Source organism: Podarcis bocagei, assembly GCF_964188305.1.
Source record: "Podarcis bocagei genome assembly, chromosome: 14".
In the NCBI taxonomy this organism is placed as follows: Eukaryota; Metazoa; Chordata; class Lepidosauria; order Squamata; family Lacertidae; genus Podarcis; species Podarcis bocagei.
In genome coordinates, this window is record NC_138139.1 from 5,355,644 (window position 1) to 5,381,450 (window position 25,807).

General features: G+C 44.0%; 3 protein-coding genes and 1 long non-coding RNA gene across 21 annotated transcripts in view; 2 read left to right on the forward strand and 2 right to left on the reverse strand.

Moving 5' to 3' along the window:
* The window catches only part of USP3 (ubiquitin specific peptidase 3), a 42,017-nt gene extending 39,036 nt beyond the window's left edge, over window positions 1-2,981 (forward strand). For all 3 annotated transcript variants that reach the window (XM_081170614.1, XM_081170613.1, XM_081170615.1), the window contains exon 15: window positions 238-2,981. In XM_081170614.1, coding sequence (XP_081026740.1) covers window positions 238-311 — 74 coding nt within the window. In that variant the 3' untranslated portion in view covers window positions 312-2,981. The remainder of the gene's footprint in view (window positions 1-237) is intronic.
* Window positions 1-4,794, reverse strand: part of LOC308573601 — a 169,985-nt gene extending 165,191 nt beyond the window's left edge. Inside the window, exon 1 of the long non-coding RNA XR_014002129.1 lies at window positions 4,679-4,794. This is a non-coding gene — a long non-coding RNA (uncharacterized lncRNA). The remainder of the gene's footprint in view (window positions 1-4,678) is intronic.
* A 644-nt stretch (window positions 4,795-5,438) lies between these two features.
* On the forward strand, window positions 5,439-18,374 carry FBXL22 (F-box and leucine rich repeat protein 22). Its single transcript, XM_081170708.1, has 2 exons — window positions 5,439-6,242; window positions 17,027-18,374. The coding sequence occupies exons 1-2, from the start codon at window positions 5,908-5,910 to the stop codon at window positions 17,370-17,372; spliced, it is 681 nt and encodes a 226-aa protein (XP_081026834.1). The 5' UTR covers window positions 5,439-5,907; the 3' UTR covers window positions 17,373-18,374.
* Window positions 18,278-25,807, reverse strand: part of HERC1 (HECT and RLD domain containing E3 ubiquitin protein ligase family member 1) — a 118,366-nt gene continuing 110,836 nt past the window's right edge. For all 16 annotated transcript variants that reach the window (XM_081170474.1, XM_081170466.1, XM_081170465.1 and 13 more), the window contains 5 exons: window positions 24,551-24,627; window positions 22,456-22,708; window positions 22,037-22,189; window positions 20,730-21,035; window positions 18,278-18,913 (listed from right to left, as the gene is read on the reverse strand). In XM_081170474.1, coding sequence (XP_081026600.1) covers window positions 18,728-18,913; window positions 20,730-21,035; window positions 22,037-22,189; window positions 22,456-22,708; window positions 24,551-24,627 — 975 coding nt within the window. In that variant the 3' untranslated portion in view covers window positions 18,278-18,727. The remainder of the gene's footprint in view (window positions 18,914-20,729; window positions 21,036-22,036; window positions 22,190-22,455; window positions 22,709-24,550; window positions 24,628-25,807) is intronic.

Sequence of the window (25,807 nt, forward strand, 5' to 3'; positions counted from 1 at the left end):
TTTGCATGGCTATGTGCCTAAGGCTCCTGAGCGTTAGAAGGCATTCTGGAAATGTTTCATATCAGTGTTTGCGTTGGATGTATCCAATGAAGGAAAAGGCAGTTGAGGCATGGCAAGTATTTTAAGGTGAAGGAAATGGCTAAAACCAGGATTCTTCCCCATGACCTGTTAGCCTTATTTTTAAAATAGAAAGCAGTGAGTTAATTTCCCTCATGCTGTGTTTCTTGATGTTCTCAGGGTTGGCTCTGGACATTATACAGCCTATGCGACTCATGAAGGCCGGTGGTTCCATTTCAATGACAGCACCGTGACGCTGACTGATGAGGAGACGGTGGTGAAAGCCAAGGCGTACATTCTCTTCTATGTAGACCGGCAGGCCAAATCAGCATCTGATAAACTTTAATACCTCTTCCTGCCCTGTGCATATCAAGTCCATCAAACAAAACATTTCCAATCCTCCACAGATACTTGATCCAAGACTCTTGATTTCATTGTGCACTTTTCATTTTTTTTCTTGTGGGTTCTGGTTTGTCAGTAGTAGAGTATTTGATTTGTTAACATGGACACAAGCTGACTGTTGTTAGTCATACCAGGAAAAAAACAACACCTCATTTGCTACTTCAACCCAATTTATATATATTGTTTCAAGAGCTAATTTAGTTGTTTGACTTTGTATATCATTGTATATCAATGTTGGAGTTTGCTTTCTGAAGGCACATTTACATCAAAGAAACTTGAATCCTTCTAATAAGCACATTTGTGTACCTAATTATGAAATAGTCTGGAGGCTTTCAGCTGTTTGGGAAGGCTTTTTTTCTTAAGATCAAGGACTTGTACCAAACACTTTATGTGTGGACAGTTGTTTGGCTGCCTGTAAAAAGAAAAGGAGTGTATGAATTGTGGCCTCATTCAACAGGCCACGTAATCGCTGCTACTCTTTGTCTATGGAGGCTGCTTTCTTTCAAAATTCTCTGTACTTTAGTAGCTGGCTTCATTGTTTATAATAGGAATTTGCTCCATTTTTTCATTTCTCCTTTAAAGCAAGAGGAAAGATTAGTGTTCTACAGCAATTAAGCTATAAAAAAAGCTGAGAAAATTCAGGATTTGCTAGTCTTTCCATTAAGATTAGAACTGTGTGTATAATCCATCTTGTAATACTATCACGCATCCTTTTGTCTTGTGATGCCTTGGAGGTAGAATGGAATAGGTAAAATTGCCATCCCTGTATCATGGAAGCAACAGTCTTGGGTGACTGCAAATGTAGAGACTATAGTCTTCACTAGTATTAATAATCCCTGTTGCAGCATTGCAATGCTGGGTTCCTTGTTGGCATTTCTTTGCTCTGCATCTTGTGGTTTGTTGCTGCAGATTTGGTTTACAGTTGTAAGGAGCCCAGCCCAGCAGGGATTTTGGCTCTCACCGACTAGTTCAAATGAACAGAAGGATGCTCTCTTGCGACTCTATTTTGAGGAGAGGCTGGCCCCCTCAGATTGTGCCCATGTGGTTTACACATACTTGATTGCTTTTTCACACACCCAATAGGAAATTATAGCACCATTTTGTGGTGCTATGTTCACCCCAGGGTTTCAAAGTAGAGAAGAGAATCAGGTCGCTGGAGTTTGTAATGAACCTCAGTGATGCCCAAAGGGTCCATGGTAGGGTTATGATCAAGTTCCCTGGGGTTGTAACCCTGAATTGGCATCTGCTTAAGTGAGGAGGCAGAGCGAAAACATCAGGTCACACTATGTGCTATATTTCCTCAGCACCAGCTCCTGCTGGAATTAAGGAGGAAGCTTCAGAAAGTAATGTAAATGTGCCTTTCTTAAAAATTGGCTATGTTAAATAGCTGGGTCTGGTTCTCATTTCTCCCCTTTCTCTTCCACCTTTTGCCTCCCTCTTCCCCTCCTCCTTTTTTGTCATGGTCTCTTTCCCCTGTGTGAAGACCTTCTTTCTTTTTGGAATGTGGCAGTTGAAATGCAATGCACTTACTTGTTCCTGTTTTTGAAGCCGGCTGTGTGGTGGCTCAGGCACGTCAGTTTGGACAAAGAAGCCTTTTCCTAATTTAGCTCCACCCACCCCTGCAAACACAAATGTCTAATCAGTGAGTTGTGGCAACACAAGTTATTTCTCTTCCTGGTGGAGATTTCCTTATCCGCTGGATTATACTCAGTGAGTCGTGTCAAAGTGACAGATTTGAAGCAGTCAAAGTGTGTACTGCGCCTGGATTAGTATTTTATTTTTACCCTTGTTTGTATAACCTGAGTCTAAAGGGGAGGGTGGGGGGACTTTTTCAGTTCTGCCCCCTCAGCTGCCAGGTGTAGCACTGCCAGCCAGTGACAGTTATAGGCAGGAATGTGCAGCTGGTAATATAGGTAAGCACTAGAGATGCTCTCTGAAAAAGCACTGGCTTAGTTCACGCTAGTTATCAACACTTCCCAATTAAAGGTTGCTCCCCTGTGTAGTTGTTGGGAACCATGCCCTGTCTTAACCCCCCTCCACCCCCACCCCCATTTCCTGCAAGATGAAGCCTGTCTCCTTCACAAATGGTCCACCACCACCACCCCAAAGGTGCTCTGCCTTGGAAGTTCTGTTGATGGACCAGAGTGTTTCCTTTCCACAGACAAAAGGATTAGGCAACTAAGACCCACCTACAAAGGTAAGAGGCAGTCAGACTTTCAGGCACTTGTGGTGACTGGTTGGAAATGGCAGTGTGGTGCTTTTCTCCCCCCCCCCCCCCCGTTCTCTCTCTTTCACTCTCTCGCTCTCACTGGAGTGGTGATCTGCATCTTGAATACCCTTTGGTGCCTGCGTGCCTCGGGGTTCTAGTGCCATAGCTGTGATTGTTTGCCATTAAAATATTGTGTGTCATCCTCGGTGAGGACTGTTGAGCATTTCGGAAGGGGATTGTTGGCCACAATTCAAATTCCTTCATAGAACATATTCCTCTGAAAGATTTGCCATTAAAGTCTTTTCTCTCTGTGCTCATTGTGTGAGAATCGGTTTTCCTGAGCTTCTGGAAGAAGAGCCCTTTAATGAACAAGATTTACATTTTAGATCAGGGCAAGTAAGAATTGACAGAAGTTCCTGGAAAAGCTCCAGGAAAGCTGGCAGGGAACTTTTTGTAAAAGCTGGTGGAACAGGTTTTTTTCAAGGCCGGAACTGGATCATACTTGTGTACCAGGATTGCCATATTTTGAAGAGCAAAAAAGAGGACACATTCCTTAGGTTATCCTCCTAAGGAAACATGCATACATTTAAGTGCTTAACATTTTATTATAGCACAATCACGTATCAAAATATGTACAATTACTCAAAGAAAAATAATATCCTAGTAATGCTTTGAAACTGTTGGAATTTAAACCACATTAAGTAAGCTTTCTTTATTTTTTAATCCTAAATATTATTTCTAATACTTTTAGGTTATTGGGAAATCTTCCAATGTTTGTGTTCATTATGCAGAACATGACATACTTCAGTTTTGTTTCGTAAATGTAAGCCAAAAATGATTCCAATCAGTTTAAAGCACTGATAATTTTCCAGAAAACTCTTCACCACTGCTAAGTTAAGGAGGGAGACTGGAAGGACCGAGAGGCCACATGCCCAGGGCCCGATGCAGCCAGGGGGGCAGGGGAGAGGCCAGACGACAGGAGCTGTGCTCCAGCGGAAGATCCTTTCCAGCCTCAGAGCCTGGCTTCTTCTCCCCCAGGGATATGCCTGCCTCCCTCACTGTGGAATCCCATGCTCCACACACACAACCAATGTTTCCTCTGCAACCTCTGCCCTAAGTCTGATCGGTGGAGGGTGGTGTGGAAGAGGAGGAGGAGGAAGAGGAAGTGGCTTTGGCGTTTTGGCTCTAACTTGCCAGCCAAGTCCCGGCAAAGCACACCAGCTCCAGCAGGAGCCCGGATTTGACAGCTCCTTTTTGCTGCCGCTTCTCCCCTGCTGCGTGCACAATTCCTCGCTCCAGCCAGCCGCCAAACCCAGACATTTTGCCAAATTTATAAATTCTGCCTGGAGAGAAATTTTGACCATGAAAAAGAGGACATGTCCAGGAAAAACCAGACATATGGCATCTCTATGTACGCAGAGTATGTTTGGCTAAATATTTCTTGTAAGTTCCTCCCCTTTGCAGACTCGATACAAAGATTGCATTATTTCTTTTAGTCAGCTGTTGTGTGTTTGCATCCTTGATCATTTAGAACAGCTGTGTGGAGCCTTTCTGTAGAACAGCCCCTGTCCAGTCAATGACAGCCTCTCATTCCCCCAGCAGGGGAGCTTGGAAGGGGCTCCAAGAGGAACGGCTTCCTTTCATTTCCTTTTTCTTGTACCTCCACTGAAGTTTCTGTTCCTTTTTAAGGGAATAAGTTGTGCTTCATGAAGAATCCCGATGGGCATTTGCAGGGAAAGTGTGGTGCAGTGGTCAGTTTGTCAGACTAGCCCTTGAGTGACCAGGGTTCAAATCCCCACTCAGCAAAGAAGCTCCCTGGGTAGTCACCACCCCATGGCTTCACCTACATCACGATACGATAATCTTTATTGTCATTGTCCCATGCAGCACAACGAAATTGAAAAAAATCTACATCAGACATTCAAAAACCAACAAGCCAGCGATCCCAGCCTGGTTAACACCCTAAAAACTCTGATACCCCATAATTAAATATTCTGCCATAGAGACTACCTTACACTGCGTTGAAAACCACAAACACATTTGGATAGAAACAGGGTGCTTGTGAGGATAAAAAGAGGGCCGGACAGTTTCTTGAAGGAAATGTGAGATAGAGATGCAATAATGAAGCAAAAGGGGACAGGGAGCGATGCGACTGCCTCCCCTCCTCAAGATGCAAAGGAGCTGAATGGATTAATTTTTGCCCAGATCTTTTCTTCTCACAGGCTGGGTCTGTCTGTCCTTGGAGATGTTTAAATATAACAAAGGCCAAGCTGGAGCCTTTGGTGCCGGAGCAGGTGCCTTAAAACAGCTTCTGGCTGCCAGTAGCTCGTCACACCCAAGCAATGGGAAGGTGGACTTCAGTTCTGTAGTTTTTCATCCAGGCAGGCAGCAAGGTAGGAGGGCAGAACTACTTCACAAATGACTGGGTGAACCTTTTAACTCACAACCAAGCTCAGAGCTCTCACCATTTCTTGGAAGTCTCTGGAAATTTCCTCTACTTCTCATCTCTGTTTAACCAACTACATGAACTATGTAGCTGAAGTGTCCCATTCTGCAACATGATGAGACCTTCACAACAAAAAATAACAGAACCTGCCCCCCGCAAGCTAGCAATAACCACTCCATCATTTGAGAGCTACTGACTTAAGTAATGACTGCATCCAGCTGTTGTCCAGCATACTAGGTGCTGCTCATCCAGGGCTTTGAAGCAGAGAGTCTTAAACTTGCATTGTAGAATCTCAGTGGATTTATACAGTGTGTAAATCTTGGCTGTCTCCCCCATGTGGGCTGCCTTTGGTGCACAGCCGTTCTTTGAAATCAGGAGCTGCCCTGGTATGATGTGAACCAGCTTCAGACCTTTTACAGGGGAAGCAGTGGCTTTATCCATCATGTGACATAAACAGAGGGGTGGGCTGGGAAGCGCTCTAAACAAGCAGAAACCACCTCCTAAACATGAATAGTCTCGGAGGCAAATAAATCCTTTTAAGGCAAGATTTAACTAAACTAAGCCATTTTGCTCCTGCTCTAGCCATTCCATGGGGAGAAGAGACTGAGTCTGCAGCCAGCCTCCCCTTGATCCTTGCCCTTTTTTGAAACGCCTTTGCCAGCTGGCAGCCAAAAATAGCTTCCATTCCACACCATATTTGTGCAAGAGACCAGAAGTGACTTGGAAGCCGTTCAGGCCTCCTGTCTTGCTGCTGAAACATACAATACCTTCTCCCTACAGCCACTCAGTGGCAATGCATATCACACAGATGAATTGGGAATGCCTTCTGCACATCTTCTCCTTTTTGGATAAAAAGAGCAGGAAAAATTTAGCCCAGACTTGTGTCAAGTTGTTCAGGGTCTTTCAGGATCCCTCGTTATGGCCTCTGCTGCATTTTCATTCTCCTGCAGAACTGACCAAGAACAACTTTGTTCTGGGACCAGCCTTGCGCCATCTCTCCATCTGCTGGCATTCCAGCCAAGTCAAAGTCTGCAACGTTGAGAACTGGATGAAGAGCACCTTACAGCAGAACATCTGCAAGACCCACGAGCACATAGTCAATAACTTTTTACAACAAGTTTGCAACAGGTAAGTTCTTGGGCTGTGAAATGCTTCATAAAACGGGTGGCTTCTGTGATAGATGGGAGTTGCATAGGCTGCAGTTGTACGATCTGATTCCTCTTAGATTTTCTGCGGTTTCGCATCAGAATCACAGTACTTTTGTTTACATGCATTTCTTGAGTACTCTTCAATCATTGTAACAGGCAGTACAACAAAATATTTCTAGTAGGGTTCTTCCTATTCTTATCCCTTATTTCCTCCCCATGGGACCATTCCAACATCTTTTTAAGGTGAAAATAATCAAATCAAGCATAGCAGCCTTCTATGCTTAGGAATTTCCAGCATGTGCTTTACCTTGGCCAGCTATTCCAAACAGTTTTCAAATGGATGTTATTGCCCTCCAGCTAAAGCAAACGAATTTTGGGCCCCTCCTTCATTTCACTGTAGGAAGATTAACTATTGATAGCCTAAGACAAGGTACAAATAATTCCACAGCTGCAGAAAGGTCACTCCATCTAGAGTGTGGGAAAAATACAAAAACCTGCTGGAAAGGAAAACATCTCTATGGCTTTCACCCATAGAAGCAATCTCCTTGAAAAAAGGAAATATGGACTGAGACTGGGCAACACAGAGTTTTTGAATTTTACAGACCAAGAGGCAAAGCTTAAGAAATATGAGAACATTACAGAAGCAGGAAGGGACTAGTTAAAATAGAATGAAATGTTCAAAATTAAAAAAAATGGTTTTATGAATCAAAGCTCACAATTTGAAAGGGAGCTTATAGAGAACACAGAAAAATTGATTTCTAGAGTGTTTAGTGGGAAACAAAATATGTGCTGGTAAAACCAGGAATAATACATAAGGCAAGGGATATAAGATATAATAGTGAACTGAGTGAACGGGATAAACTATGGAACTAAAATTTACTGCATGTTATACATTAAAAGAGAATTATATGGGGAAACCCAGCCAGATGGTGGGGTATTAATAATAATAATATTTTTAAAAGTATGAAAATGATATATAGGTGGTATCTAGCACCTAGTAAGTTGCCGAAGATGTATAAGTCAGAACTAGATACTGCAGGAAGTGTAAGGAAAATTGAGGTACCTTCTACCATATGTGGTGGACATGTAAAGTAGTGAAAGGCTTCTGAGAGATGATTTATAATGAAATTATTTTTGGGGTGAAAAGGTCTTTTATAAAAATACCAGAAGCTGTTATTTTAGGAATAATTGGTCAGGTATACCCAGTGATCTGAAAAATATTTTAATGTATGCAATAATGGAAGCCTGAATGGTGTATGCTAAAAAATGAAAGGAGGGCACAATACCAACGAAGGAAGAATGACAGATGAAATTAATGCTAGCCTAACTGATAGAATAACAGCAGGAACAAAAAGTCTTTAAAGAAGTTTAGGAAAAAATTGTGGAGTATTTGAAAAATTATTGTAAGCAACTTAAAATGTTAGCAGGATTAGAATAAATTTAGCAGTAAAATTACAAATGGAGGAAAAACTGGAAGAGAAAGAATAAGGAGTAATTAAAATATGCAACAGTAAAGGAGAAATTGGAATGAATCATGGAAGGGGAGAAAGGGAAGTTGATGTTTAATGTAGGGTTTGTTGATAGATAGATTCGATAGATACACATTCGCGCAGTAGTTATTGCATACATGAGTACAGTTTGGTATTTCCTAGGTATTTGTTCTAAGAAGGCTTCTGATTTCTTTTGAAATGTTAGCTTAATTTTTTTTGAGTTCGTTATATGCCATCTCCCCTTTTTTTGACACATTTACAATTCCACCACATATAAATTAGCATATCCTCTATTTCTGAACACTTCCAACACAAGTTGGATCTTTTCTTGTACATTCAAAGATTTTACTGGATGTCAGAAACCACCTGTAAGGTCATTTTCTGGATATTCTCTTTAATTGTGTAACATGCCAAAAAAATTATTGTCTTCCAGTTTTTCCCATGTAGATAGCTCAATATTATGTCCAATATCCGACGCCCAGTGTATCGTTGCTGCCTTCACTAACTCATCTTTTGTTTCCCATTCTAATAGGATTTGGTATACTCTTGGTAAGTTTCTTGGTTGCTTCCTAATAGTGTGCTTTCAAACTCTAACCTGCCTTCCACAAACCCTCTTTCTTTATCTCTCCTATATATCTTGCTTGAGTATACTGAAACCAGTGTGTGACTACTCCTGTTAGTAGCTCTCAATTTTTGAGTCTGGTAGTGTCATCCTTAAATTCCAGTAAGTCCTTATATGTCCCCCATTTTTCCTCCAGATTGATCTTTTATTGCTACCACCTCTATTGGGGATACCCAGCATGGGTTCTTTCTTTCTAACAGGTCTCAGTACCTACTCCATACATTGTGTTAGACTTCCCAATCAAATGGTTGAAGCAGCCTTTATGTACTTTATTGTTGTTGTTTAGTCATTTAGTCGTGTCCAACTCTTTGTGACCCCATGGACCAGAGCACGCCGGGCACTCCTGTCTTCCACTGCCTCCCGCAGTTTGGTCAAACTCATGCTGGTAGCTTCGAGAACACTGTCCAACCATCTTGTCCTCTGTCGTCCTCTTCTCCTTGTGCCCTCCGTCTTTCCCAGCATCAGGGTCTTTTCCAGGGAGTTTTCTCTTCTCATGAGGTGGCCAAAGTATTGGAGTCTCAGCTTCACGATCTGTCCTTCCAGTGAGCACTCAGGGCTGATTTCCTTAAGAATGGGAGAGGTTTGATCTTCTTGCAGTCCATGGGACTCTCAAGAGTCTCCTCCAGCACCATAATTCAAAAGCATCAATTATTCGGCGATCAGCCTTCTTTATGGTCCAGCTCTCACTTCCATACATCATTACTGGGAAAACCATAGCTTTAACTATACAGACCTTTGTTGGCAAGGTGATGTGTCTGCTTTTTAAGGTGCTGTCTAGGTTTGTCACTGCTTTTCTCCCAAGAAGCTGGTGTCTTTTAATTTCGTGGCTGCTGTCACCATCTGCAGTGCTCATGGAACCCAATAAAGTAAAATCTCTCACTGCCTCCATTTCTTCCCCTTCTATTTGCCAGGAGGTGATGGGACCAGTGGCCATGATCTTCGTTTTTTTGATGTTGAGCTTCAGACCATATGTTGCGCTCTCCTCTTTCACCCTCAATAAAAGGTTCTTTAATTCCTCCTCACTTTCTGCCATTAAGGTTGTGTCATCTGCATATCTGAGGTTGTTGATATTTCTTCCGGCAATCTTAATTCTGGCTTGGGATTCATCCAGTCCAGCCTTTCGCATGATGAATTCTGCATATAAGTTAAATAAGCAGGGAGACAATATACAGCTTTGTCGTACTCCTTTCCCAATTTTGAACCAATCAGTTATTCCATATCCAGTTCTAACTGTAGCTTCTTGTCCCATATAGAGATTTCTCAGGAGACAGATGAGGTGATCAGGCACTTCCATTTCTTCAAGAACGTGCCATCGTTTTCTGTGGTCGACACAGTCAAATGCTTTTGCGTAGTCAATGAAGCAGAAGTAGATGTTTTTCTGGAACTCTCTAGCTGTCTCCATAATCCAGTGCATGTTTGCAATTTGGTCTCTGGTTGCTCTGCCCCTTCAAAATCCAGCTTGCACTTCTGGGAGTTCTCGGTCTACATACTGCTTAAGCCTGCCTTCTAGAATTTTAAGCATAACCTGTTGGGAAACTGCCAGGGAGATAGTGTCCATCTGAGCCCCCAAGCCGGCTGCCGGACGATCCATCGGCCTCCCGTAGTCACGCAGATCCAACAGTTAGCGGCACGAAGCCTTAGAAACAGATTGCCACATTCCAGGCTTGTGCACAATGTTTATCAGCAGAAACACAGGCAGAAAGCTGCACCGCAGAAGAGCATAATTTACAGACTTTATTTAGCGTAGAACAGAACAAAAGAAAACGTGACCGTTCTGTGTCAGCATCTCTGGCCAACTGGGCAAAACCGAAAGGAAACAGCAAGCATAAATATCCTGTGACTAGGACATGCGCAGACTCTGTGACTTACAAAGCCTGCTCCCTTTTAAGGTGGAACGGAAATATCCTAACATCCTCCCCCTTTCCGTGTAACCTGTAGTACCTGTGGTTCAACCCAATTGCAACCTCTGTGTGTAAACCTTAAGTTGCTCTTTGTTAACAACCTTAGACAACAGATCAGCAGGAATTTCATTTCCTGCCATGTAGGACACCCGAATCAGTCCTTTCTGAATACACTCTCTTGTACGATGTAGCTTAATCTGCAAGTACTTGGTTCTCTGCTTGCAACTCTCCGAGTTCAGCAAAGCCAAACAAGATCTATTGTCTTGATACACTTGTATAGGACATTTCACAGAAACCCCGATGTCCTTAAACAGTTGCATCAACCATTCACAATCCATGAGTGAAAATGACAGAGCATTGAGTTCTGCTTCACAGGAACTTAGGCTCACTGTTGTCTGCTTCTTGCACAACCAGTCAAACAGACAGTGGTTGTACATGTAGCATACTCCAGAAGTGCTTGTCCCATCCGTGGTGTCACTTCCAAAACTTGCATCTGCAAAGATTTCAAGACCTCCAGTCTTCTGACTGGTGAACCTCAGCCTGTAGTGCATAGTCCCTTTCAAATAGCGGGCTATGCGCTTCAGAGCTTTCCAATCCTGAACCGTAGGATTGTTGGCATGTCTGCTAAGCAGATTACAGCTTACAGCTATGTCAGGTCTTGAACATCTGGCAATGAAATTCAGCTTGCCTAGAATGCATCTGTACAGCGTTATGTCAGAAAACGCTTCAGCAGTACTGTCTACCTGGTAACCTGTCACCATCGGTGTGTCTGCTGGGTTTGCATCAACCAAATTCAACCTGGTTAACACATCAGCAATTTTCTGTGTTTGGTGTACCAGAAAATTACCTGCTTGGTCTCTCTCCACCTGCAGAGAAAGATAGTTGGATACCTCACCAAGATCCTTCATGTCAAAGTGCTCATTCAGCTGAGCTAGGGTGCTTTGGTAAAAAGCCTGATTCTTCCAAAACATCAGAAGATCATCAACAAAACATAAACAATACAGTTTGTTTTGCCCCTCCTCCTTGACAAACACACATGGATCAGCTTTGCCCTGGTGAAAACCTAGAGAAAGCAATGTCTCAGTGAGTTTTGTGTTCCAACACCTGGCACTCTGCTTGAGACCATATAAGGATTTCCGCAGTTTACAGACCATTCCCTTCTGTATCTCCATCCCATCAGGTGGAAGCATGAACAGCTCCTCCCCCAAAACCCCGTACAAAAAAGCTGTATTAATGTCATGATGGGTAACATGCAGTTTCTCCTCCGCAGCAATCTTGAGCATCAGCCGAATGCTCTCATACTTGACTGTGGGAGAGTAGGTCTCGTGGTAATCCTGTCCTGGTACCTGTGAAAAACCTCTGGCAACCAATCTGGCTTTGTGTCTGACTACCTTGCCATTCTGGTCTGTCTTGGCCTTGAAGACCCATTTGCTGCCAACCAGTCTCATTCCTGGGACTACCGGTACCAGTTCCCAAGTTTGGTTCCTGTTCAAGGAATCAACTTCAGCCTTCATGGCATTAAGCCAAGGCTCAGCATCTTTAGAGGTTAACTCCTGAACCTCTTTGAAGCTTGAAGGTTCCCACACCTTCTCTGAGCTACTAAGAACAGCAGTTGCTGTCTTAGCAAACTCATCAGCATACCTCTTTGGAGGTCTGCCCTTGGTCGCCCTTTCAGACCTACGTACTAGACACAAGTCTTCTGGACTCATCTCCTCTTTCTTAGGAGAAAAATGACCAATGGTGAACAGTGGTTCTTCCAGTTCATTGTCAGACGCATCAGATGGTCTGACTGAGGCCTTTGCGCTCTCGTAGTCTGCTGTGTCATCACTGTCACTGACACCAGCAGCAGCGCCGCCCACTGAACTGGAATCCGAACTCTGATCATCATCATCATCATCATCCTCATCATCAACAGCAGCAGCTTTCTCATCTTTAGCTGCTTGCTTGACATCACCTTCATCCTCCTCTGGGTAACTCTGGAAAATTCCCACATTTTCCCCCCACTTGGGATTGTACTCAACACTCCTTGTGAACTTAATGGACTTAGAGTTAGTCATCCATACCCTGTATGCACCTTTTTCGTACCCCATGAACAAACCATGTGCCCCACGCTTCCCAAGCTTGTTGGTTTGTTGTGTGCGTACCCACATGTCAGAACCAAAGATTTTCATGTGCTTGATGTTGGGTTTCTTGCCAAACATCTTCTCATAGGGGGTACAGCCAATGGGTGATGACAATCTGCGATTAACGGTATAAACCAAATTCCCCAGAGCCTCCCCCCAAAACTTATCGGGGAGATTGGCATCATGCAACAAGGTTTTCATTCCTTGCAGCAATGTCTGATTTGCTCTCTCCGCAAGCCCATTCATCCATGGCGATCTGGGCGTTGACATGTCATGCTGGATTCCCTTCTCAGTCAGGAAAGCTTCAAACTGCTGAGAAGTAAACTCCCCGCCCCGATCAGTAAACAAACAGGAAATACGTTTACCGTGCACATTCTCCAACCAAGCACAGAATGCCTTAAACTTCGGAAACGCTTGCGATTTCTGTTCGAGCAAATACACATGAATGTACCTGGAAAAAGAATCAATCAGAATCATGAAGTACCTTGCTCCTCCTTTAGAGGGCGCTAGTGGCCCAACCAGGTCCGCATGCACTAGCTGATAGGGTTTGGAAGCCTGCCTGCTAGACTCCTTGCCTTTTGGAGCAACCTTCACCTTGTTCTGTGCACAAGATACACATTTCATGTGAAATTTACAGGGTTTGATGTTCAAACCCTCAACCGCCTCTGGCATCTTGGCCAGTGCCTTCCAAGAGAGGTGACAAAACCTTCGATGTGCATCGTGAATGCAACCTGCATGAAGAACTTTGTTAGTTTGTGCAACACAACAAGAATCAGCATTAGATACAACAGCAGTGTCATCATAAGTTATATGGAACAAACCATCCATAAACTTTGCATGCAAATAGTCCTCTTTGCCTTTACTGATGACACAGACGCTCCTCTTGAAGGAAATCTGAAAACCACGCCCAGTAAGCTGTGGGACGCTAAGCAAGTTGCTCGCCGCTCCTGGAACAAAAAGTACATTACTGATGGTAGTGTGCAGACTTGCAAGTTTCACAGTCCCTTCTCCTGCGATTTGCAACGTCCTTCCATCAGCCAGGTGGATCTCACCTTCCTGAGGCTTGAAGGAGATAAAGAGGTGCCGATCCTTCGAGATGTGGCGGGTACAGCCTGAATCAACAACAAAGCTGCCTTTGGCTGTTGGAGCAGTTTTTACAGCAAGCAAACCCTTGTTTTGCACCGGTGTGGGCTTTTGCAGCTTGCCCCCCTGCTGCTCCTGGCCAGCTGACGTGCCTTTAGCCTTTGGTGAAGCTGTGCCAGCAAGCAAAACCTTGCTTTCCACTGGCGTGGGCTTTTGCAGCTTGCCCCCCTGCTTCTGGTCAGCAGACGTGCCTTTAGCCTTTGGTGAAGCTGTGCCAGCAAACAACGCTTTGTTTTTCCCTGGCGCGGGCTCTTCACCCTCCCTCTGCTCCTGGCCATCTGCAGATGTCTGCGTCTGCCTCTGTTTACCTTTGCCTTTCCGGCCTCTGCAAAGGCGATGGCCTTGGTTCTCACGAGAAACAGAGCTCTCAGCTGCCGACTCCTTGGCTCCCCCTGGAGGCTGGTATGCTGCCTGGGATGACGTGACGGTCAGCTCCCCCTGCAGCTTGCAACCGGTGCCCTCAGCATCCCTGCATTCACTCGCATTCTGGGAAACAGCTAGGACCTCCGATGCAGTCAAACTCTGGGCTGGGATTACTGGCTTGTGAGCTTTCATCAAAGCATACCATATTCCACGTGCAGTGGTGTTGCCAGCCAGCGTCTTAATTTCCTCAAGAGATACGGATAAGACTATTACGTCTATCGCTTTCGAATCAGCGGTTTTCCATCTCTCTGTCAGAGGAACTGGGGGGGGGGCTCACTCACGGTATGCCATACCCGAAACTGACGCAGCAAACTTTCACACCATTTTGCCCAGGTTTCATAATTCTGCCCATGTAACTTAGGACAGTCAGCATTTCCAGAAGCTTGGAAAAACTCCATTTCCAGCTTTTTGTATTAGCCGTGAGTCTTTTTTAACTTCAGAGACTCTTTATCTTGGCAGCCATTAATCACGAAGCCTCTTTGGCGCAGCTCCCAGGCCAATTAAGCCGTGCCGGAGATCAAAGACTCCGTCCGAGGTAAAACAGAAAAGCCTCCCTTTCTTTCGCTTGTCCCACTTCATACCTCTCAAACGCAGTCTGTTGCAGCTTTTACTCTCCTGTAGGTGCTGTGAATCTGGGCCCGAAACCTTGTTGTTGGGAAACTGCCAGGGAGATAGTGTCCATCTGAGCCCCCAAGCCGGCTGCCGGACGATCCATCGGCCTCCCGTAGTCACGCAGATCCAACAGTTAGCGGCACGAAGCCTTAGAAACAGATTGCCACATTCCAGGCTTGTGCACAATGTTTATCAGCAGAAACACAGGCAGAAAGCTGCACCGCAGAAGAGCATAATTTACAGACTTTATTTAGCGTAGAACAGAACAAAAGAAAACGTGACCGTTCTGTGTCAGCATCTCTGGCCAACTGGGCAAAACCGAAAGGAAACAGCAAGCATAAATATCCTGTGACTAGGACATGCGCAGACTCTGTGACTTACAAAGCCTGCTCCCTTTTAAGGTGGAACGGAAATATCCTAACATAACCTTGATAGCGTGTGAAATGAGTGCAATTGTGCGGTAGTTGGAGCATTCTTTGGCACTGTCCTTCTTTGGGATTGGGATGTAAACTGATCTTCTCCAATCCTCTGGCCACTGCTGAGTTTTCCAAACTTGCTGGCATATTGAGTGTAGCACCTTAACAGCATCGTCTTTTAAAATTTTAAATAGTTCAGCTGGAATATCATCACTTCCACTGGCCTTTACTTTACTTTAAAGATAAAGGTACCCCTGCCCGTCCGGGCCAGTCGTGTCCGACTCTAGGGTTGTGCGTTCATCTCACTTAAGAGGCCGGGAGCCAGCGCTGTCCGAAGACACTTCCGGGTCACGTGGCCAGCGTGACGAAGCTGCTCTGGCGAGCCAGCACCAGCGCAGCACACAAAAACGCCGTTTACCTTCCCGCTATAAAGCGGTACCTATTTATCTACTTGCACTTAGGGGTGCTTTCGAACTGCTAGGTGGGCAGGAGCTGGGACTGAGAGAGGGGAGCTCACCCCGCCGCGGGGATTTGAACCGCCGACCATACGATTGGCAAGTCCTAGGCACTGTGGTTTTACCCACAGCGCTACCCGCGTCTCTTACTTTACTTTAGTCTTGTACAAATAACTGTGCCAACCAAACCTCAAGTCATATCCTTCTAAATCCAGAGTCCTCACATCTTTAAATTCCACCCACTCCTTCATTCATACCAGGCATGCTGCCTCATAATATTTTTTAATCTGGGAGGGGAAATCCCCCTCTACTCTTCTCATCTAGCAAAATTTTGTGCTTGATCCAGTTATAGAACACAGCTCATGAAGCTAGAGACCGTAGCACACACAGTTTCTGATGTGTATAGCCTGGCTCTAAATGTTGCTCTCTGTTCTTCAGTAAAATTTCAATAGCCTGAGCTTGTGGGGTAGAGTGTTCTGCACAGCCAATCTGAGGTCTATCAAGCAATTCTCCCAACTCCTGGAGCAGCTGAAAGACTAACAAATATTAGGGCATAAGATGCCCTTACATGAACAGGGTCCATTCACACAGATTGGTATTGAACAGCAGAAAAGCTTCAGTAGCCAATCTGTGTATGCATCCTCCTCTTAGTTGCTGAATGGTGAAGTCTTCCTAAGACTGCAAGGCAGAGAATAGCCTCCATGCACTTGTGATGGCTATATTCTGCCTCTAGCTACCAGTTATTAGGAAACACCAGGAGGGCTTCTGCTCTCTTGCTGGGCAGAATGCAAGCAGGGAATGCTGTAAGATGATAGGTCTGTGGTCTGATCCAGCAGGTTCACCTTTGCATGACTTTACCTCACTTAAGTTGGAAGAACCTTCCCAGTATGTTTAACTAGCTTATATTTGATATGTTCTAAATATTTTGAGGTTAGCTAGATTATAATATTGGGAGATGCTGCAGAGGGATATTCACTATTGGTCTGATGCTGCAAATGCAACAGTTTTGTGGAACCTAATGGATTAAAATTTATTCTGGCATAAGCTTTCTGGAGCAGGGAAAGGGAATTCATGGCCCTCTAGCTGTTAGTATAAATAAAAAATTATCATCATCATTACCAAACTGAAGCTCCCAAATTAGTCACCCTGGAATTAGAAAGTCCACTTGATTAGATGCTTGAAGCATTATCCTAAGTTACATCTATAGCTATACATACATGGTTTGGAGAGGGTTTTGTAATAATAATAATAATAATAATAATAATAATAATAATAATAATAATTTATTATTTATACCCCACCCATCTGGCTGAGTTTCCCAAGGCACCCTGGGCGGCTTCCAATCAAGTGTTAAAAACAATACAGCATTAAATATTAAAAACTTCCCTAAACAGGGAAGTTGTACGTTAGAGGGAAATTAACGGCCATTGTTAATGCAATTTATTACTGTATTCTATGGGCTGTTTGCTCCTAGAGAACATGGTCAGTATAATTGGCTTCAGTGGAGTGAGGGGTAGAGGACTTTAGCACTGTGTGGCTTACGTTTTACTTTGCTAACCTATAGCATTCATTCTTTCAGATGCCCCAACTTGCTGTCTTTGATGCTGTCTGGATGTGGCCATGTCACAGATGACTGTATCACGCTGCTTCTGATGAGCTGCTCCTGTCTGAGCACTCTCCAACTTGAAAACTGTGTCCAGATAACTGACCGGACTTTGGAAGCTGTAATCCTCTACGCTACATCTTTAGAAATTTTACATGTGGACTTCTGCAGGAATATAACTGAGGCTGGTTTGCAGCAAGTCCGTAAAAATCGTCCATTGCTCTCTCTAAAAGCAGAGAGAAGTGCAGACATGATCCCAGACAAAAAGCCAGGCAGCAACTCGCCTGCAGAAAGAGCATTCAAGAAGCTGCTGTGGCACTAAGCCAAGAGAGAAGCTGCCGGGCTCTGGGCTCTTTCTGTTGTGAGATGGTGACCATGCGCACACAGTCACCTGGCTGTTCTCATGCACAAACTCACTAAATGGTGAGAATGGCAAAGCCCTGGAGTTAGGTACTCAGAACTAGCAACCTCACAGCTGCCAGAGGAATTTGTTAAGTGGGCAGTGTGGGGTGTGGAACAGTTCCTGATGGTTTGGGAACATTAAGTGTTCAATTTCATAAAGTGCTTTGGCTTTTGTGCTTTTTTCTTTTTTAGGTTACTTAGTAAGATCCAGAAAGAACCCGCTCTTGATGTTGTGAGAATGCATTTTTCCTCCATTTGGGCAGGGAACAACTGGGTCCCTTCAGCTGTTTGACACCAAGCTCTTCCCTGACCATTACTATACTGCCTTGCGCTGGTGTGAGTTGGAGGGTCACAGATGCTTTATTTACTGGAATCTCAAAAATACCTCAAAAACTGACAAAGGAAATTGCTCCCTTACAGTGGCTTAAACTCTACCGTCTCTCTTAGTGCAAATGATGTAAATCTATTAACTGCAATTCTTCACTACTCTTTACTTTTATACTAGCTTCCTTTGAAAGCCCTCTCAGATTAGCACTCCTCTGGGACTGTAAGAAAAAGTAGCATTGCATCCACAGCTGCACAATTAAGACTAATTGTTGAGCCATAAGACAAAAGTGAGTGAACAAAGCACATGTCCTGTTTTGATGTTCCAGCTCTCATTGGAAGTCCTGTAGTTTCATGTGCCAGATTACAGAAGCCTCCATCCCGGTTTCAGCTGTCAACCTCATTTAAGGAAATTAATATACTGTGAAAGACAAACTGGAGACCCAAATGGCAAGCCACGGTTCTGGGTCAGCACCATGTCAAATACTGACAAAACCACAATTCAGTTCTTGAATTTGCTTTATTTTCTCTGCATAAGGAACCCTGGACAGGCATTTCAAATTAAAACAAAAATAAATATATGAATATTCATGTAAAACTGTCCTTTCTAATGAACAATTATACACAATGTACAACTCTTCATGTTCACTGGGAGGGTTTACAAAATGTACCATTCCCAACAAAAATGCACAAGAAAGGCTCCATGCAAACTTATCAAAAGTGAACAAAAATATGGGGGGAGGGGGAGAAAACCCTTACTGATCTCACTTTTTGCATTTTTTTTTTGTTTACAGTCACAAAAAAATAAACACATCTAAGTTTTGTTACATTTAGAGTAACTAAAAAGGTGGCAGCTGTTTATGTTCCTAAAACATCTATTGTTACCATCAAATGGTGTCAACATTGAAATCTGACATGGGCGAAAAAGGCAGATGATTTTTGTCCACAGAGTTAATAATCTGTGTCTGAGCCCTCAGCGTTGTCCACGTTTCGGGACAGCATGTAATTGTCCATATCTATAGACCTGCAATTGTTGATTGCATAGCGCAAACGCTCGGCCATGATTAGCTGACTGGAATAGGGTGGGAGCCTCAGTTGAAAGAAACAAGTCTGTGAGGTAGGCAAGCTGTCGTAAGGCTGTGGAAAGGAAGAGAAAGGAAGAAGATGGTTAAGCAGAAAGGGAAGCAGAACACTTTAGGGCTGGGTCTGTTCACACACTTGTAGAGAGAGCAGTCTAGGCCTTTTGTTTTTTTAAGAACCCTCTTAAGAGTCAGAAAGGCCCAGCCAGGCAGGCTCCAAGGTCCCTCTTTCCCAATAATAAGTGGCAAGGTGAGAGGAAATAGCAAGTAACACTGTATTTCCATTTTGTGCAATGAAGACTTCCAAACATACTTGGATCCTCCACTGCTGACAGAAACTTTGGGGACCCAATATTTTTTATTCTTCCTGGTGTTAATGGTATTGATGTTGTTGATATTGATATTAATATTCAAGGGGGGAAATACCTTCCCTTGAACAACCCCAAAGCTCGGGATTCTTCTGCTCAAGATTCTCCGAATCCAGTGTTCACTTCTAAAAACCACCCTTCTCAGAGTTTGCATTGGCAATGCAGGGACAGCTCAGGCAGGTATCTGCCTCCCATCCTTTCCTCCCAACTCCCTCACTTTGCAATACGTACTGGAGGAAGGCAGAGGAGTGTGTGGGGACCAAGATACTACGAGCCAGCCTGAAACTCATAGGGGGTGGGGGGTGGGAGATGTTGAGTGTGGGATTTCCAAACTGGCAATATGATTTGTACTACTTCTCCCCCATTTCAAAAAAATACACCCTAAGAGAGATGCCTACAGCCCAGCTTCTAAAGATCACTTTCTATTCTATGGAGAGATCAAGATCCATTCTATACAGGCTAGAAAAGAAGATTTAAAAACAACTAGCTGTCATTGTGATAGGATGACAGGAAAGACACCCCCCACACACATTCTGTAGATCCCCATCAGAGGCCTTTCACCACACCACACATCTCTCACCTCCCCAGTGGTTCCACAAACAGAACACAGGAGGAAAAGATCCCAATGGAACCAATAGGGGCTCTGCCACTTAAAAAAAAGAGCTCCCAAGTCCAACCTTCCTTGTGGGCTGGTGTTTGCTGCCCCATTCCTCTGCTGGGCAACTTCATTAGTCCTTTGAATAGCTAAGTTTGGCACGTTGCCCCATCTAGTTGTGCTTCACCACAACTGGTTTTCCCCAAGGGAGCCTTGTTTCAAGCGAGAATTGAATGCCTTCATCTGCAGCATGGAGGAGGGAACCTGTGAGGGCCTCCCAAATATAATAATAATAATAATAATAATAATAATAATAATAATAATAATAATAATAATAATTTATTATTTATACCCCGCCCATCTGGCTGAGTTTCCCCAGCCACTCTGGGCGGCTCCCAATCAGTGTTAAAAACAGTACAGCGTTACATATTAAAAACTGCCCTGAACAGGGCTGCCTTAAGATGTCTTCTGAATGTCAGGTAATTATTTATCTCTTTGACATCTGATGGGAGGGCGTTCCACAGGGCAGGCGCCACTACCGAGAAGGCCCTCTGCCTGGTTCCCCGTAGCCTCACTTCTCGCAATGAGGGAAATGTTGCTGGGCTCCAAGTCCCAGCAGCCGCAGTCAGTATGGCCAGTAGCTATGGGTGATGGAGACAGACACCATCCGAAGGACCGCAGGTTCCCTGACCCTGATCTAGAGGAAGTTCTTCATCTACTCCCCTGCACAGGCTTTGTCAGTTCCAGATTAGCATTTACATAAACATTCTAAGCCAGTGGGGCCAGATCTATTAGGCTACCTCCAGTTTCAATATTACTTGTTCAAAAGTTTCAGTGTCCAGTGATTACTAGCTTTCTGTTGCCAGACTGAGGCAGGACAGCAATAAAGAGGAGGAAAAGTGGGACCTTACCCGATCGACCTTCATTATTTGGAAACGCTGAGAGATATCCGCTGTGTTAGCTGGCAGGCGAGATCTTCCTGACACAAACCTCATGAAAAGGACACGCTCCTCATTCGAAAACTCTTCCAGGGTGTGCCAGAACCACTGAACCAGCTGGTGCTGCTCATCAACCTCCCTGTACCGTACAACCTTCTTCAGAACTTCCACAGAAATTTCTGGCATTCCGCAGACCATCTGCTCCAACTGCTTAGCAGTCAGAAGAGAAAGCAAGGGGACCGGGACGATCCACGACATCCCTTCTCGCACTGCAGCCACCTGCAGCCCAGAGAGATGGATTTCAGTAGAGTAGAGACACAGATCTCTACTTTGCAGCCACACAATCCGAAGTACAGTCAGTGAAAACACATTTTGGGACAGGTAGCTGATAGCTCATGTAACTAAAACACATCTTCGAAAAGAGAATGCTAGGCCAGAAATGGTGTGACCTTGTGTGCAACTACTACAGTGTTGTTAAAAGTTGCCCCCCCTTTTTTTGCTGTTCTAGCTTTTGGAGGTTTTTTTGTATCTATTTTAGATCTTTTTGTGATTTGTGTGCAAATTATTCAGTTTGGTTGTCTATTTCTTGATATTTATTTGTTTATGACTTCTGTTGTAGCTATGTATTTCAAGTTGTAAGCTGCCTTGAGCATGGTTTGAACCGTGTAAAGGTGGCATATAAATAAAATTATATATGTATGTATGTACTACTTGAGAAAAACAGCAACACTAGATTCATTGTCAATGATCAAGTGATATTCCAAAAAAGGATATGCATTGAGTTCTGCATGTGTTTGGTAAGATGCAGGTTTTATGGAGTACTTCCCTAAGGGAGAACTATATTCTTGCAATCGTAGACTAAAAACACTATTGGTTGGCTCAAGTAACGTTAATGAAGTAGCATAATGTGTTGTTCTTGTTAATTTCATAGAGTATGCTTTTGAGCTTCACAGAGCTCACTGACAGGAAGAACTAGTCTTGATAGCTTGCATACTCCAGCAGCACAGATTGGACTAACCATGAGGTATCTTGCTAGATCTCTTTCTCCACTCTACTGTATCATTTAAAAATATTTATCAAAACTATATTCTGGATGCATCCAGATGAGATCCTATTTGACTATAAACTTTCAGAGGGCAAACCACTGGACCCCTGGATGCAGCAAAGTGACAACATAAAAGTCTTCATAATAGAAAGCAGTCACAAAACCAGGGAAAATTTTAAATTATAAACAGCTATTTAAAAAATGAAAATCTTATAAATACATCTGAGATTCTCACCTGACGGTCAATTTCATGGAGTCTGTACTCGATGGCCCTTTCCACGTACTCCTTTCGGTTTGAAAAAGTAAGTGGGATACTGTTCCCACCAGGGATTATGGGAACCATTTTTCCATCAGCACTCTGACCAACAAATGAATCTAAAGGAATCATCTAATTGGAAAGAAGAACACTTTTAACACTGGAGTTGTGGCCAACCTTCCAAAATGTCCATATTTATCATTTCACTACTATGCATGGACTGATTTCCACCTTAGCCTAGATTTCAACTATGCATTCTTTTTACTTCTCATTCTGCAAGTGCCCCCAAACTAAGTATATGACTTTCAACTCCAGGGCCATGATCTTGCATGGCAGCATCTAGCATGCTGACTTCAGGAGGTGGAAACAGTTGGACAGAGGCTTACTGCTTAACTTACCTCATGGAAATTCTCTTCCGTAATCCCACTGTCTTCAATGTGAAGAATGCTGTTGAGGGTTTGCACATAGAGAAGATCCACTTCCTCCAAGTCCTCCAGAGTGAGTGGGATACAGCACAATTGCTTCCAGACCATGGGAGCCAAATGGAGATCTAAAGGCTTCTTGGTACGAATGGCCACACCCATCAGAATGCCCAGGAACTTGAACTGCATCAGATGTTCATCTGAGCAGGCAGAAGGGTTGAAGAGGAACCTTGAAAAGACACAAGGCACAGGAGTGATGTCAATACACAGCCTTCACTAGAATGGTTACCCAAAGAGTCAGGATCTGAGCGTGTATCACAGGACTCAAGGGACTCTGCATCACTTAAGTGCAGTTTTGTGCCCAGAGATAATTACAGCACCTGCTTGCCCACCAGCTCAGATCCTTGAGGCTGTCATGGGCCAATCTGGTGGGGAATCTTATACGTTGCAGTACAAACTCCAAACACAAACTTGTTCAAATTATTTTTGAAGCTATTTGTGGAATATGCCCAGAAATCTGGCACAAAATAATATGAATAACCATTTTTAATATACTGAAGTTGACATAAGTTTACTTTATTTTCAATATTTTTATGCCATTCCATAAACACAAGATCACAGTGTCCTTTGATTCTGCCACGTTGAGCTTATCATGTGACTGCCTCAATACGTGGGGGCATTTTACGGCATTATGTTCTATGAATAAGGGTTAGTTTTGTTTAAGACAACCCAGTCTCTTCTGGTTCAGTGGTGGAGTAATTTTCATGCAAACACCTTTTTAATTGTTTAAATGAACTTTTATCCCAACAGCATGCATAGCCGCTTTGCATGGCATGGGTTTGATCTACAAGCTGCTGTATACTGTATTTTTCGCTCTATAACACGCACCTGACCATAACACGCACGTAGTTTTTAGAGGAGAAAAACAAGAAAAAAAATTATTCTAAACGAAACAGTGGATGTATAATTTTTGTGGTTCATGCTGTGGCCACAGACATGTGATCTGACAGTGAGTTCGGAGTAGCCCAATGCAATAATCCTGAGGATCCATGTGGATCCATGCTTTGTAACCACGTTTTTGCACCACTGCGGCCCCAGGCAACAGTGGGTGCGTGATTTTTTTGGTGCAAGATGTAGCCATGGACATGCTATGTGATCTGATGGTGAATTTGGGGTGACCCAGTGCAAAAATCCTGAGGATCCATGTGGATCCATGCTTTGTAACCACGTTTTAAGTGGGGAGGGAAGGAAAAGCACTCAAGGGACAAGGAGCACGCGTGGGGTGGGTGGAGAAGGATGTTGCTAATAATGCAGAAGAGGGGTATAAAGGGAGAAGGCTCCTCTCCTCTCCCGCTTTGCTCCTTTAAAGGCTCTGCTTTTCTCCCTCCTCCCCGCTCATCCCCGGCTTAGCGAGCTGAAAAACTTTGCTGCTATGTAGCGGGCTGAGTGGGGAGGAGAGAGGGACAGAGAGCCTGCTTGCTTTAAAGGAGCCAACCGGACAGGAGCCGCTTACACTCGTGTAAGTGGCTCCTCCTCTCTCCTGCTTTGCTCCTTTAAAGCAAGCAGGCTCTCTGTCCCTCTCTCCTCCCCACTCAGCGGCTCTTCTCCCGCTTTGCTGTTTCAAAGCAAGCCACGGAGGAGGGAAGGAAGGGGAACCATGGATCTTCTGCTCACGACTGCAGCAGATCCCCCCCGCCACCCATAGGCATTCTCTCTGTAACACGCACGGACATTTCCCCTTACTTTCTAGGAGGAAAAAAATGAGTGTTATGGTGCAAAAAATACAGTAGTTCAGAGTCTGGGTTCTCTGTCAATGGATTGCAAATATATCACTAGAGGGCAGCTGCAGATCCAACTCAGGCAATTAAGTTCAGAATCCTGATTGCAATTAGCTGGCCTTCATCCAGTTGTCTACCTTTTACAGTCCAGAGCCAACATCCAACATTTTACTCCCCTTAATACCTATGTGATTTTACTAAGCTCACAGGGGCTTCCCTCACTCATTTCAACAGGGCCTGCCTTGAATTCAGAGACTAGCAGCCTTTAAAGAAGAGAAGACCTTGCCACTTACCGATCTCTGTTGTAGCCGACTTCAGCTGTTGCGTTTGGGGAAGGAATTAGGAGGTCTACCACACCAGTTTCAAGTTCCTTATAAATTAAGAAAGAGGGACGGAGAGAGAGAGAGCATTTAAGGCATTATCAGATCTGCCCAAGCATATAAAACTACATGTTTTCATACTAGCTACAACAAAAAGGGTCTTTGTAGCCCTCACACGTACAAAATTAGTGGTGATTTGAGTTAGAGAAACTCAGTCTCAGTGCTTCCAAACTGAATCATGGAACAGACTTCATTTTCATTAAAAAATATTATAAAACTCTAATTCCATGCTAATGTATGGCATGCTGTAACTATGGAGCAGTAATAGCAGGTAACTAAGGTCCACAATAGACAGGGTCAGCACAAAGTATTTTGCTGGCTGGGAAAACGCTTGCTGCACCCACAAGAAGCCATAATTTACAAGGAGCAAAATCCAACAAGGAAGTTCTCATGGATGTGAGCCAGAGCTGCAGACGCACACTTCTCTGGGGTGGGGCAATGTGGTCTCCCCAAGTAAGATCTCTCTGTGTCTCTCTTAGCTGCCATTAACAATATTGATTATTCTGTAGGAATATTGGATCCCGCATGGTGTTGGTGCACCCCACCTGACCTTTTTAAAACCTCATTTTAACTACGTTAAAATTGGGCTTAAAATCCTTTTAAAAATCATTGGCCTGTCCCCTTTCAGGGACGATCTGGGGTGGGTGGCCCCCAAGGTGGCCCTGAGCTAATCAGCTTGTTCCAGGGAGCAACAGGGCAGATCTGGGAATCTGTGCATAGCCCTGTTGAATGGTCACCTAATTTCTGGTAAACAAACAGGGCAGGGAGCCTCTATACCCAAATGGCCAGTTGCAGAGATTATGGAGTTTCCAGAAACACTTTATTTGAATAAGTGCAGGTGTCCCTGGTTATGAGGAGGGCAGATCCCACGGAGAAGCAAGCCATACCTGCCCCCTGGTGGGGATGCCACAGAGTGGCATGCAAGAACATGGGAGACACATTCTGCTACCTGACTGGCCAACATTATCTCAGCCTGGCTGCTTTCAGTCCCAAGGAAGGTCCTCTTACCATAGACTGTCACACTTTTTATTAGATCTATATAGCTATACAAAACTACCGATTTGTTAACCTGCAAAATACCCTCACTTCACACATTTCAGAATCCTGACATAAGTAAAAAAATGCTGGACTATAATATCACCTTCCAACTCAACAAACCCATTTCCATTC